General features: G+C 44.2%; 1 protein-coding gene across 1 annotated transcript; it reads right to left on the bottom strand.

Annotated features, from left to right (window-relative positions):
- Nucleotides 1-323: 323 nt before the first annotated feature.
- Nucleotides 324-1,259, bottom strand: LOC142646892 (olfactory receptor 2D3-like). The gene has a single exon (XM_075825324.1). It carries the CDS (start codon nucleotides 1,257-1,259, stop codon nucleotides 324-326), a length of 936 nt encoding a protein of 311 aa, XP_075681439.1.
- Nucleotides 1,260-13,966: the final 12,707 nt, after the last annotated feature.

Genomic DNA, 13,966 nt, shown 5'->3' with positions numbered 1-13,966 from the left:
CAAAATAGGGTAAATGTTAGTAGCCACTTTTGTGACGCCAGGGTGCATTTCTTAAAGCGTCACAATGTTAGTAATATCTAATAATATTTCACTAGCATTAAAGAGTTAAAGTGGTAACTACATAATTTTGAATGATTCAGCAATATTTACGTATTTAAGTTTTGTCATTATTTGTGCAAACGATAGATAGATAGATAGATAGATAGATAGATAGATAGATAGATAGATAGATAGATAGATAGATAGATAGATAGATAGATAGATATTTTTTTATTCAGAAGGAACTTGGTTTGACAAAATATAACTCATTGAAAATTGAATTCTCAGAAATGTCTGTGTGTTAAAGATTTCTTAAAATGTTTCTGAAATGCCCCTTGGATGTCTTTGTTTCTCAGACTGTATATGATGGGGTTTAAGAGAGGTGTAATACTTGTATAAAATAATGACAGAAGCCATTCCTTATCTGCAAGCATATTAGACTTGGGGCGGAAGTACATGAAGCTACCACTTCCATAAAACAGCAATACAATAATGAGATGGGACACACATGTTGACAAGCCCTTCTTTCTCCCACATCCTTTTGGATTATTTAGGACTGAAAACAGAATTTGTACGTATGATCCAAATATCATTAAGAAGCAGCCGTGCATTAGGAAACCACCCACTGCAAAAACAGTAGCCTCATTAGCTAGTGTATCAATACAAGAAATCTTTAACAAAGGAGGAATGTCACAGAAATAATGATTGAGAACATTGGAGCCACAAAAGGGCAATCTAAAAGTATTTGTAGTATGAATGGCACCAAAAATGCCCCCAATTACCCAACTCCCAGCAACCATACGGAGGCAAACATCTCTACTCATAATGACTGAATATCTCAATGGATTACATATAGCAACATATCGGTCATATGCCATGGTGGCCAATAAAGAAGACTCAGAAGCCGCTAATGTGAGGAAGACGTATAGCTGGACAATACATGCCGGTAGAGAAATGGCTAAATCTTCTATTAACAAATTGGCAAGCATTTGTGGCAGCGTTGTAGAGGTATAGCAGATGTCTAAAAAAGCCAGATTTCGAAGGAGGAAGTACATTGGTGTCTGAAGAAGATGATCCATTTTTGTAAGAACAATGATAACAATATTACCTATCACTGTTACAAGGTATACAGTCAGGAACAAAGCAAAGTACAAGCCCTTGAATCTCATGTCGGCAAAGGCATGGAGGTAGAACACTTTTATATTTGTGCCATTTTTCATGATTTTCCTAGTCATATGAATGATTTGCTACAGTATCCTTGATGTATGTATCAGGCTTGGAGTAGTAAGTCGCAGTTAATAGAGTTGACATGACATTAATTCTGTCTGAGCATTGAATGCAGGTCCTATAATAGGAAATAAATGTCCTGAAATAACTCAAAAATGTTACAGTACAAAAAATATAGTAGCAATATTTTATAAAGTAAAATTATGTTGAACTTTCTCCATTTCTAAGAGTGTTTGGAAAATGAACTTACTACTAAATTATAAGTTAACCATATTGTTAAAAAACAAGTGGTTTAATTCAAGTATAAGCATGTAAGACAATAAGAAGACTGGTGCCTGTAATTTATATGATCTGTGCCCTTTGACAATTGAATCCCCCAGATCTCTCCAGAGATTTTACAGCAATTTACCACTCTAGTATGTATAGATAGATTGTGTTGTTTAAAGCACTTTCCAAGAATGAATCCATAGAGTGCAGATACTGCTTGCATTTTTACCTATTAGGGAAAGCTGAATTTTTTACTTTTATCAACATCTGTTTTTATAATGTTTTTTTATGTGTCATTTTGAACTATCATTCTAGAATACAAGGATTAGAAATAGTCTGCAGCACTTCAGATCTCGCCAAAACAGTGAATTTATTGATTGAGAATAAGGTCCAGTTGGGGTCAAAACGTTGCAGTTGTTTGGTGAATAGAAAATACTTTTTTGGCGAGATTTGAAGTGTGGCAGTCTGTTTCTAATTCTTGTATAATGTGGATTCTAGGGGTCAGGACTCTATGCCATATGCACCTAGTGGAGATTGTACTTGACTTAATAAAGCCGTGCTGCTGATCAATAACTAACTATAAATCATGTCAGAATGATATTACTCACTCAGTCTTTTTTTATTTTATATAAAGGGGCCTGTAGTAAAGCAAATCTTTGCAGTTGCTTTTGCAGAAACTTAGACAAGATGGCCACCCCATTATCATGTAAATAAAATACAAAATATACAAACAGACAGCAACTTAGGAACTTGTGCAGGTTTAGTTTTTCCTTGAGCTATAGATTTCTCTCCACCATTCAGCTGATTCTATAAGCATAAAAAGCTCCACATGTTCAAAAACATCTTCCGCAATTCAAAACCTTTAATAGCTTTTATACTCATAAAGAGACATGTATCGCATATCGAAAATCAACCATGAGAGATGCCAAGATACTCCTACCCAACTCAAGTTTTGCCAATCCTGGCTTTTTCCGAGGCTTCATCCCTTTGGGTATGTGCACACGCTAACTGGCTTTTACGTCTGAAATTACAGACTGTTTTCAGGAGAAAACAGCTGCGTCGTTTCAGACGTAAAAGCTCCTCCTCGCATTATGCGAGGCGTCTTTGACGCCCGTAATCTTGAGCTGCTCTTCATTGACTTCAATGAAGAACAGCTCAAATTACGTTGCAAAGAAGTGTCCTGCACTTCTTTGCCGAGGCAGTCATTTTACGCGTCGTAGTTTGACAGCTGTCAAACGATGACGCGTAAATGACAGGTCGTCGGCACAGTACGTCGGCAAACCCATTCAAATGAATGGGCAGATGTTTGCCGACGTATTGGAGCCCTATTTTCAGACGTAAAATGAGGCATAATACGCCTCTTTTACGTCTGAAAATAGGTTGTGTGAACCCAGCCTTTAACTTTACTAGCCACTACATTAAGATGCAAAGTAGAGTTTACTGCAACATCTTGACTGAGCTGCGAGAATCTAGGAGATGAGCGTCCGCTCTGTGTGATGAGTTAGTGAGTGAGCAATCCAGGGGTTTTTATACTATGATTTCTGTGATGATTGTAGGATTGGACCTTCCTTCTAAAAAGACTGTGGCTTATTCTGGATTTTTCTGTGTGACATTGTGATTAAGGAAGCAGTCCCAGCAAAAATACTTTGTCCCCTCCTGTTTGTAATTGAGGTGGCATAAACTATACTGAAGTTAAAAAACTCACGGATGGTTTTAAGTTGTAGTTTCAACCTCTGTTCCTGGCTGACGCTGGGTCACATGCAGGGCCGGACTTAGGATAGATGGCGCCCCATGCAAAATGATCTTTCGGCACCCCACCCCCATCATGAAAAAAAAATTCCCCATAAAAAATGTATAATGCCCCTTTAGTGCCCCCATACAGTATAATAATAATAATTGTAAAGGATTTGCCAGACACAGCTTCTGTGTCGACGCCCGTGGGAAATCAGTCTGCACCTGCTCCTATGTCTGTGAGACTGACTCCATCTTCCACCACTCAGGATGGCAGGCTTAGGAGTGGGAGAGCCTATCACAGCATGGCCAGACGGAGCTAGCTCCCACCCACTGTCTATTTATACATGCCTTTCCTGTTCCTCCTTTGCCTGTGATTCTTTTATGCTTGTTTCCTGGCTTGCTGCTGCTGCTTGTACTACTCATCATCTGCTTGTTATTGACCTTGGCTTTCTGACCACTCTAATGCTCAGCGTTTTGTACCTCGTTCTCTCCTGGTTTGACTCGGCTCGTTCACTACTCTTGTTGCTCACGGTGTCTCCGTGGGCAGATGCCCCGTTTCCCTAGCTTCTGTGTACCCTTGTCTGTTTGTCTGTCTTGCACTTACTGAGCATAGGGACCGTCGCCCAGTTGTACCCCGCCGCTTAGGACGGGTCGTTGCAAGTAGGCAGGGACTGAGTGGCGGGTAGATTAGGGCTCACCTCTCTGTCTCCCTACCCTGTCATTACATAATCACAGGCCCATATACCTAGTCTACCCTGGTCCCTGACACATCTATGGACCCCCTTGAGACCCTGGCTCAGCAGATGCAGGGCCTCTCCCTACAGGTCCAGGCCCTGGCTCAGAGGGACAACCTGCGTGATGCTTCCCTGGTAGTGCCCCCCACCTCACCTCTCGAACCCCACCTCAAGTTGCATGACCGGTTCTCAGGGGACCGGAAGACTTTTTTCTCCTTCCGGGAGAGTTGTAGGCTCTATTTTCGCTTAAAGCCCCACTCCTCAGGTTCTGAGAGCCAGCGGGTGGGTATAATTATGTCCCGGCTCCAGGACGGGCCCCAAGAATGGGCCTTCTCCTTGGCTCCTGACGCCCCTGAACTTTCCTCCGTTGATCTTTTCTGCTCTCGGGCTCATTTATGACGAGACTGACAAGACTGCCTTTGCCGAGAGTCAACTGGTGACCTTACGTCAGGGTAAGAGACCTGTAGAGGAGTATTGTTCTGACTTTAGGAAGTGGTGTGTAGCTTCTCGGTGGAATGACCCTGCCTTGAGGTGCCAGTTTAGATTGGGTCTGTCGAAGGCCCTGAAAGACCTGCTAGTTAGCTATCCCTCTGCTGACTCCCTAGATCAGGTTATGGCTTTAGCGGTGCGACTTGACCGACGTCTCAGGGAACGACGATTTGAAAGTTTTTGTGCCTTCTCCTCTGAATCCCCCATGATGCCTCCCGAGGTTCCGTTGCTTCGTTCATCCACGGAAGACTCGGATGTACCTATGCAACTCGGGGCATCCGTGTCCCCCCAACAACGTAGTGAGTTCCGCAGGAAGAATGGTCTCTGCTTCTACTGTGGGGGTGACAAGCATCAAGTAAACAACTATCCTAGGCGTAAGAATAAGCAGCCAGAAGAAATTCCGCGCCTAAGTGATCATCGGGGAGGTCACTTGGGCGCACAGGTATTCCCCGTAAAGATGAAACCTAATAAAATCTTGCTTCCCTTTCAGGTCTCTTTTGGTGGTAGGTCTGCTACCGGAAGTGCCTTCGTGGATTCAGGGTCTTCTGCTAATATTATGTCTGTGGAATTTGCTATGTCTCTAGCTATGCCATTGATTGATTTGCCTAAACCTGTCCCGGTAGTGGGTATCGACTCCACTCCTCTTGCTAATGGTTATTTTACACAGCATACCCCTGTTTTTGAACTCCTTGTTAAATCCATGCATTTGGAGCAGTGCTCTGTACTGGTGATGCAGGGATTATCGTCCGATTTGGTTTTAGGCCTTCCCTGGTTGCAGATGCATAATCCCATGTTTAACTGGAATACTGGGGCTCTTACCAAATGGGGTAATTAATACATGACGTCATGTTTTTCTGTTAATTCTATTTCTCTCCCTGAGGAGGTGAACACTCTACCTGAGTTTGTTCAGGACTTCACTGATGTTTTCTCTAAAGAGGCCTCCGAAGTGTTACCTCCTCATAGAGAATACGATTGCGCAATCGATTTGGTACCAGGAGCTGAGCTCCCTAAGGGTAGGATATTCAATCTCTCTTGTCCCGAACGTGAAGCCATGAGAGAGTATATCCAGGAATGCCTGGCCAAGGGTTACATTTGCCCTTCTACTTCTCCGGTAGGTGCTGGCTTCTTCTTCGTAGGGAAGAAGGATGGTGGTCTTAGGCTGTGCATCGACTACCGGAACTTGAATAAGGTCACTGTAAGGAACCAGTACCCCCTTCCTTTGATTCCTGATCTCTTCAATAAGGTTCAGGGGGCCCAATTGTTCTCTAAGTTTGATCTACGGGGGCTTATAACCTTATCCGCATCAAAGAGGGGGATGAGTGGAAGACTGCGTTTAACACGCCCGAAGGTCATTTCGAATACCTCGTCATGCTCTTTGGGTTGTGTAATGCTCCCGCGGTCTTCCAGAATTTCATAAATTAGATTTTCAAGAGACTACCTGGGGGTATTTCTTGTAGTGTACCTTGATGACATACTTGTGTTTTCCAAGGACTGGTCCTCCCACATTGAGCAGGTCAGGAAGGTGCTCCAGGTCCTTTGGGAAAACAAACTGTTTGCTAAGACCGAAAAATGTGTGTTTGGGGTGCAAGAGATACAATTTTTGGGTCAAATCCTCACTCCTCATGAATTCCGCATGGACCCCGCCAAGGTCCTGGCTGTGGCAGAATGGGTCCAACCTGCCTCCCTGAAGGCATTACAGTGCTTCCTGGGATTCGCTAATTATTACAGGAGATTTATTGCTAACTTCTCGGTCATCGCTAAGCCTATTACGGATCTCACTCGCAAAGGTGCTGATCTCCTCCACTGGCCTCCTGAGGCTGTCCAGGCTTTTGAGTTCCTTAAAGGTAATGTGTCGCTAGAATTCTTTTTAAATTTTTTTTTAGTTAAACAGTTAGTGTATAAGTGATTAAACATTGTTCTAATTTTTTTTTTTTTTTCACGAGTCAGGAAATATTAATTAGATTCTAATTTATAACATTTCCCAGTGCTGGTCACTAGATGGAGCAATTCCCAAAATTGCAGCATTGGCATGTGGTAAAGCAACCACATTGCTTTATGCTGCAAAATGTGAGAATACACACTCCCTCTAGTGAGCTCACAGATTCCCCCCTCCCTTATCCTGGCTAGTGCCAGGAGAAAGGAGGGGATTGAACGGTCAAACCTCCTACACTGTGTGTCGCCATTTTTTGAGCTAACACACAGTGTAGTAGGTTAACATACAGTAGTAAACACACAGTAAAACACGTACATAAACAGACCTAACTTAGCTGCTACTGCCGCCACCGCTCCCTCCGGTCCGTCCGCTCCGTCTGCTCCCTCCGCTCCAAGTGCACAAGTCCGGAAGCCGCGACCGGAAGTAGTAATCTTACTCTCCGGCCGCGGCTTCCGGTCCACAAGAAAATGGCGCCGGACGTCGCTCGGCCGAAGACCTTCAATTTGGACTGTGTGGGAGCGGTGCATGCGCCATTCCCACACAGACGTCGTACAGCATAGTGGATGGAACGGGCCCCGTTCGCATTCACTATGGGGCTGTATGTGCCGTATTCCATGTCTGTATGTGTCGTTAATCGACACATACAGAGATGGAAAAAAAAATGGCAGCCCCCATAGACAAGAAAAAGTGAAAAAATAAAAAAAAGTAAAACACAAACACACAAATAAATAAAAAAATAAATAAATAAATAAAAGCAAATTGATATAAAAAAAACATTTTTCGCGACACTCGTCCTTTAAGAACTGCTTTATCTCGTCCCCAGTGCTGGTTCAGCCCAACCAAATGGAGCCATTCATCGTGGAGGTTGACGCCTCCGAGGTGGGAGTGGGTGCTGTCTTGTCCCAGGGTACCAGTTCCCTCACCCATCTCCGTCCCTGTGCCTACTTCTCCAGGAAGCTTTCACCCACTGAGAGTAACTATGATATTGGCAACCGTGAACTCTTAGCCATTACATGGGCATTTGAAGAGTGGCGCCACTTCCTGGAGGGGGCTAGGCACCAGGTAACGGTTCTTACCGACCACAAGAATCTGGTTTTCTTAGAATCTGCCCGGAGGCTAAACCCGAGACAAGCTCGATGGGCGTTATTTTTTACCAGATTCAACTTTTTGGTCACCTATAGGGCTGGGTCTAAAAATATTAAGGCTGACGCACTGTTGCGTAGCTTCATGGCCAGCCCTCCTTCGGAGGAAGATCCTGCTTGTATTTTGCCTCCAGGTATAATAATTTCCTCTATTGATTCTGATTTAGTCTCCGAAATTGCGGCTGATCAAGGTTCAGCACCCGGGAACCTTCCTGAGAACAAGCTGTTTGTTCCCCTGCAACTCCGGCTAAGGGTACTTAGGGAAAATCATGACTCTGCACTATCCGGCCATCCAGGCATCCTGGGTACCAAGCACCTCATTGCCAGAAACTACTGGTGGCCTGGGTTGCTTAAAGACGTTAAGGCCTACGTCGCCGCTTGTGAGCTTTGTGCTAGGTCCAAGGCTCCCTCCAGTACCTGGTCCATTGGAGGGGATACGGGCCTGAGGAGAGGACTTGGGCACCCGCCCGGGATGTTCACGCTGGGGTATTGCTCAGGAGGTTTCACCTTCGTTTCCCCAATAAACCAGGTCCACCTAGAAAGGGTCCGGTGGCCCCTCATAAAAAGGGGGGTACTGTTAAGTATTTGCCAGACACAGCTTCTGTGTCGACGCCCGTTGGCAATCAGTCTGCACCTGCTCCTATGTCTGTGAGACTGACTCCATCTTCCACCACTCAGGATGGCAGGCTTAGGAGTGGGAGAGCCTATCACAGCCTGGCCAGACAGAGCTAGCTCCCGCCCACTGTCTATTTATACCTGCCTTTCCCGTTCCTCCTTTGCCTGTGATTCTTCTATGCTTGTTTCCTGGCTTGCTGCTGCTGCTTGTACTACTCATCATCTGCTTGTTATTGACCTTGGCTTTCTGACCACTCTCCTGCTCAGCGTTTTGTACCTCGTTCTCTCCTGGTTTGACTCGGCTCGTTCACTACTCTTGTTGCTCACGTTGTCTCCGTGGGCAGCTGCCCCGTTTCCCTAGCTTCTGTGTACCCTTGTCTGTTTGTCTGTCTTGCACTTACTGAGCGTAGGGACCGTCGCCCAGTTGTACCCCGTCGCTTAAGACGGGTCGTTGCAAGTAGGCAGGGACTGAGTGGCGGGTAGATTAGGGCTCACCTGTATGTCTACCTACTCTGTCATCCCCTTGAAGGACACAGTATTTTGACCTCTAATTGTGCCCACAGTATTATGCCCTCTGTATTACCCCTACACAGTATAATGTCCGCTTAGTGGCCTCTGCACAGTATAGTACCCCCTGTAGATTTTGCCATACAGTCTCCCTGTAGACAGTGCCATAATCCCCCACCTCCTCCTTGTAGATCGTGCCATACAGCCCCCCCCCACCTCCCCCTTGTAGACAGTGCCCCCAAACAAAAACAAAAATTGTACTCACCTAGGCCCCGTTCCCACAACGAACTGAGCTGCTCCACAATGGGATCCTTGCGTAGGCCGGCGTGATCTTGTAGCCTAGTACAGAGTTTCTCAAACTTTTCGGACTCGAGGCAGCACTGGAAAAATAACATTTCCTCAGGGCACCCCTACCAAAAATTGTTTAGAGAAAGACAGAAAACAGCTATAAACAAGCACTAAACTCATACGGTATGTTCACACAGAGTTTTTTATAAGGCAAAAAAAATCTGCCTCAAAATTCCTTCAGGAATTGACAGCGTTGTTTGACCCTTTTTTTATTTGCGTTTTTTCTTAAGCCGTTGAAGCTAATGCAAAAGGTGCAGGCAAAAAAGCTCCAAACAGGCGCTGCAGGTTCAATTTGAGGTCAGTGGTGGAAACCACTTGAAAACCATCATCCACCCATACACAGTAAAATGACCATCAGCCCCCCACTCACAGTAAAATGACCATCAGCCCCCCACTCACAGATTCCCCTTGTAGATAGCGCCACACAGCCCCCTTGTAGATAGTGCCACACAGCCCCCTTGTAGATCGCGCCACACAGCCCCCTTGTAGATAGCGCCACACAGCCCCCTTGTAGATAGCGCCACACAGCCTCCTTGTAGATAGCGCCACACAGCCCACTGCCCCCTTTTCTGTAGTACCACCCAGCCCACAGCCCTCTTGTTGGTAGTGCCACAGAGCCCACAGCACTGTTGTAGGTAGTGCCACGCAGCCTACATCCCCGTTGTAGATAGCACCCACCCCCTTCCTGTAGATAGTGCCACCGTAGCTCCCTGAAGGAGCGGAATCCCCGTGTGGCCGGGGATTCCACTCCTGGAGCGCTACTCTTGATGTCTCTATCCATATATGGACAGTGACATTAGGGGCAGCTCCTGAAGTGGTATCCCCGTCCACAGCGTTGACGGGGGGGACTATCTGAATCTTACAGCGTCTGTGTCACGGTGCGGGGTGTGGACCCACTGGGCTGTACCACGTAGCGGAAAGGCAGCTGGCCAACCAGGTACAATACAATGTCTATAGTCCAGAAAGGCTACCTGTGGTAATATAGACAGTAGCAGTGATTCAGGCTTAAGATGAGTCTCCGGCAGAAGGCAGACACTCGGTGGATGTAACACAGTAGATACAGCGGAAGACACAACTTGACTACAACTCTAGACGGCAAGACAATCTAAGGTAACACAACTACGCTCAGGCAATGATCAAGAGGGCAGAGCCCTTTTTATAGTCCAGCAGCATTCTGGGCTGATTGCAGATTCACTGCAACTGGACACGTACGGGCCCTTTAAGGCCTTGCACGCGCGGGCGCGCATGCCCTGCGGGAGACAGTCACTGAACCAGGAAGTGAGTGCCGGCGTCTCTCAGGAGGGAGATGCCGCCGAGAACTCATATGTCCATGGCCGCGGCCGTCAGGGGGTAAGTCAGAACGACGGTCCGCGGCTATAGACGTTACAGTCTGCTGTGTGGACAAACTCACCACCTTCCCTGGTCCTCTGTAGTGACACGTCCCTGTCAGAAGCTGAGATGACGTAGCTGTCCCATGTGATCGCTTTAGCCAATTGTGCTACTCTGTTTCTGTAACTGCCATTCACTTCTTTGGGAGTTACGGAAACAGCGTAGCTCAGCTAGCTATGATGAATTCATAACTCCCGACCATCTAATCAGGAAATGGCTGGGAGGCAGCGGGAGCCGAGAAAGGTAGAACAGAGTTGAGGGGGCCCCGTTCTACATATAGTGAATATGCCATAGATATCTAAGATGGGAAAACCCCTTTAAACAAAGTGGAGGTAAAATATACAAATTGAAAAATTTTGGGCAGAAATTCAATTTTAATTCATTTTTTTCTGTAACACAGAACTCAATATTTATTGCCCAGATTCTGCAGTTTTGGAGCTCAAATTTTGCATGTGCAAAGCCCCTTAGGGACCAAAACAGTGGAAACCCCCAAAAGTGACTCTATTTGGGAAACTGCACCCCTTAAGGAATCTATCTAAGGGTATAGTGAGCATTTAGACCCCACAGGTCTTTTGCAGAAATTATTGGAATAAGGACGTGAAAATGAAAATCTTAATTGATTTCACTAAAATGTAGAATTTTTGCATTTTCACAAGGACTAAAGAACAAAAAGCACCCCAACATTTGTAAAGCAATTTCTCTTGAATACAGTAATAGCCCATACGTGATCATAAACTGCTGTTTGAACATACGGCAGGGCTCAGAATGGCAGGAGCAATATTTGGAATGTAGATTTTGCTGAATTGCTTTATTGGGTGCCATGTCGCAATGTGGAGCCCCTGAGGTACCAGTATTGGGAAAACCACTGAGAAGTGACTCCATTTTGGAAACTGAATACTTCAGGGCATTTAGGGGTGTAGTGAGTATTTTGACCCCACAGGTGTTTCAAAGATTTTATTAGAATTAGGAAGTGAAAATGAAAAAAAAAAATTCCCCAAAAATATGTACTTTTAGGTCCCAATTTTTCATTTTTGCAAGGCGTAGTATGAGAAAAAAAATACTAAATGTGTTACTCTATATCACCCGAATACGGCAATACCACATATGTGGCCCTAACCTGCTGTTTGGGCACATGGCAGATCTAAGAACGGAGGGAGCTCCATTTGGCTTTTGGAGCACAGATTTTGCTGGATTGGAGTTTTGGCACCATGCTGCATTTGTAAAGCCCCTGAGGTACCAAAGTACAGTGGAAACCCTGAGGGGTGACCTTATTTTGGAAACTACACCCCTCAAGGCATTTATAATTTGCCTGGACATATGACAGGGCTCATGAGTGAAAGAGCACCATGCGCATTTGAGGCCTATTTTGGTGATTTTCACAGGATTGGCCCACAATTGCAGGGCTCTGAGGTCAAATAGTAAAGCAAACCCCCAAGAAGTAACCCCATTTTGGAAACTTCAACCCTCAAGGCATTTATCAAGAGGTGTAGTGAGCATTTTGATCCCACAGGTGTTAATTAATGCGTAGCGGATGGTGCAAAATGAAAAATTGCAATTTTCCAGTCATATGCCTTTTTAGTGCGCAATATGTTATGCCCAGTTTGTGCCACTGAAGACAAATACCTGATAAACTGTTAAACAGAAGGACTTAGAAGGGAGGGAGCGCCATTTGGCTTTTGGAGTGTAGATTTTGGTTGGTAGTAGTTCCGGAACATACTCTGCACCTTTTATGTCGCCATATTCTGAGAACCATAACTTTATTTTTTCATCGATGGAGCCGGATAAGGGCTTATTTTTTGTGAGACAATCTCTAGTTTTCATTGGTACCATTTTAGGGTACATGCAACTTTTTTTTTTTTCTTTATCAAAGTTTATTAAATTTTTCAGTACAAACATATAACAGTGTTATTGCACATAAACGGGTGGCAGTTCAACTGAACCTCTTCATATAAAACATTTGAATACAATGAAAATGCAATACAGAAAGAGTATATATAATGTTAGTATCAAGAAGTGTACATTAGCATATGAATCATCAAATGGGAAGCAAATAAAAAAATTTAAAAAATAATAATATAAATAAATGGAAAAAAATATGAAAAAAAGGGGGGGGAGCGGGAAAGAAAGGAAGGAAAGCAGAACAGGTAAAAGGTGGAGAGTGGAGAGGGATGGGCGCTACCCAAGACGTAGGACTGACAAAAGAAATGTAGGTGTGTTCTTCCAGCCAGCATGGAAGGGCCTCACTCTCCGCAAACAGAATCCAGCTCCTCCATGTAGTTATGAATCTGTCTCGTTTGCCATTGTCTCCTGCCAAGAGGCCCTCCATTCTCATGATGTGATTCAATTCGGTTACCCATTCACGAAGAGAAGGGCAACCCGTAGATTTCCAGTGTCTTGTGATCACACACCTAGCTGCAGTGAGAAAATATCTGAAAATACCTTTTTTCAGAATTGTGAAATTGCCTGGCAAAAGGGACAATAGTCCAATGGCAGGTTCAATAGGAGTTTGAGAATCAAACAGCACATTATACAGTTCGAATATGTTTACATGCAACTTTTTGATTACTTTTTATTTGATTAATTGAGAAAGCAAGGTGACCAATAAACTGTAATTCTGGCAATGTTTTGTATTCATTTTTTTACCGTTTTCACCGTGGGCTATAAATAACATATAAACTTTATTGTGCCGGTTGATACGATTACGGCTATACCATATGTATATAGCTGTTTTTGTGTTTTTTTTGTTTTACAGCGTTTACACAATAAAATCACTTTTTAAAAAAAAATATATAAATTTTGTGTTGCAATATCCTAAGAGCCTAAACTTTTGGATTTTTGCATCGACAAAGCTGTGTAAGAACTTACTTTTTGCGGGATGGGCAAAAGTTCTTATTGGTACAATTTTGGGGTAAATTTTTAACACTTTATTTTTTATTTTTTGTCAGATGACGTGACCAAACAAACAGCAATTCTGGCATAGATTTTTTATTTTATTTGTTACGCCTTTCACCTTTCGGGAATAATAACATGAAAGTTTTAAAGTTCCGTCTTTACGGACATGGTAAAACCAAATATGTATACGGTTAGCACTGTTTTCACTTTTTTCCTATAAAAGACTTATTATGGGAAAAAAGACGACATTTGTTTCTTTAACTTGAAACTTAGATTTTTTAACTTTTTTAAACTTTTTTTTGTCCTTCTAGGGGACTTGAAGGCATGAAGCCCTTACCGCTTTTCTAATACATTGCATCTACGTAGTCCAATGTATTAGAGCTGTCAGTTTTACACTGACAGGACGCCTATTTGACCCCGTCTCCAGTGGGGACAAATAGGCTTCCGTACTTGGCAGACCAAGAGGTCATTGTCATGCCTCCAGTTGCCAAAGCAACCATTAGCATGGTGCCGATTGGCTACGAACCACCTAGATGTCGCGGTCGCTATTGACCGCTGCATCTAAGGGGTTAATCGGTGGGGATCAGAGCTATCTCTGGTCCCTGCCATTACAGCAGAGTGTCAGCTGTAATATACTGTACAATACTTAG

Source organism: Rhinoderma darwinii, chromosome 1 (genome assembly GCF_050947455.1).
Source record: "Rhinoderma darwinii isolate aRhiDar2 chromosome 1, aRhiDar2.hap1, whole genome shotgun sequence".
NCBI lineage: Eukaryota > Metazoa > Chordata > Amphibia > Anura > Rhinodermatidae > Rhinoderma > Rhinoderma darwinii.
This window is presented reverse-complemented; position numbering and strand designations above follow the sequence as displayed.

Excerpts from the sequence above, each read along its gene's own strand:
- LOC142646892 (XM_075825324.1), bottom strand. The coding sequence starts at position 1,259 with ATGAAAAATGGCACAAATATAAAAGTGTTCTACCTCCATGCCTTTGCC.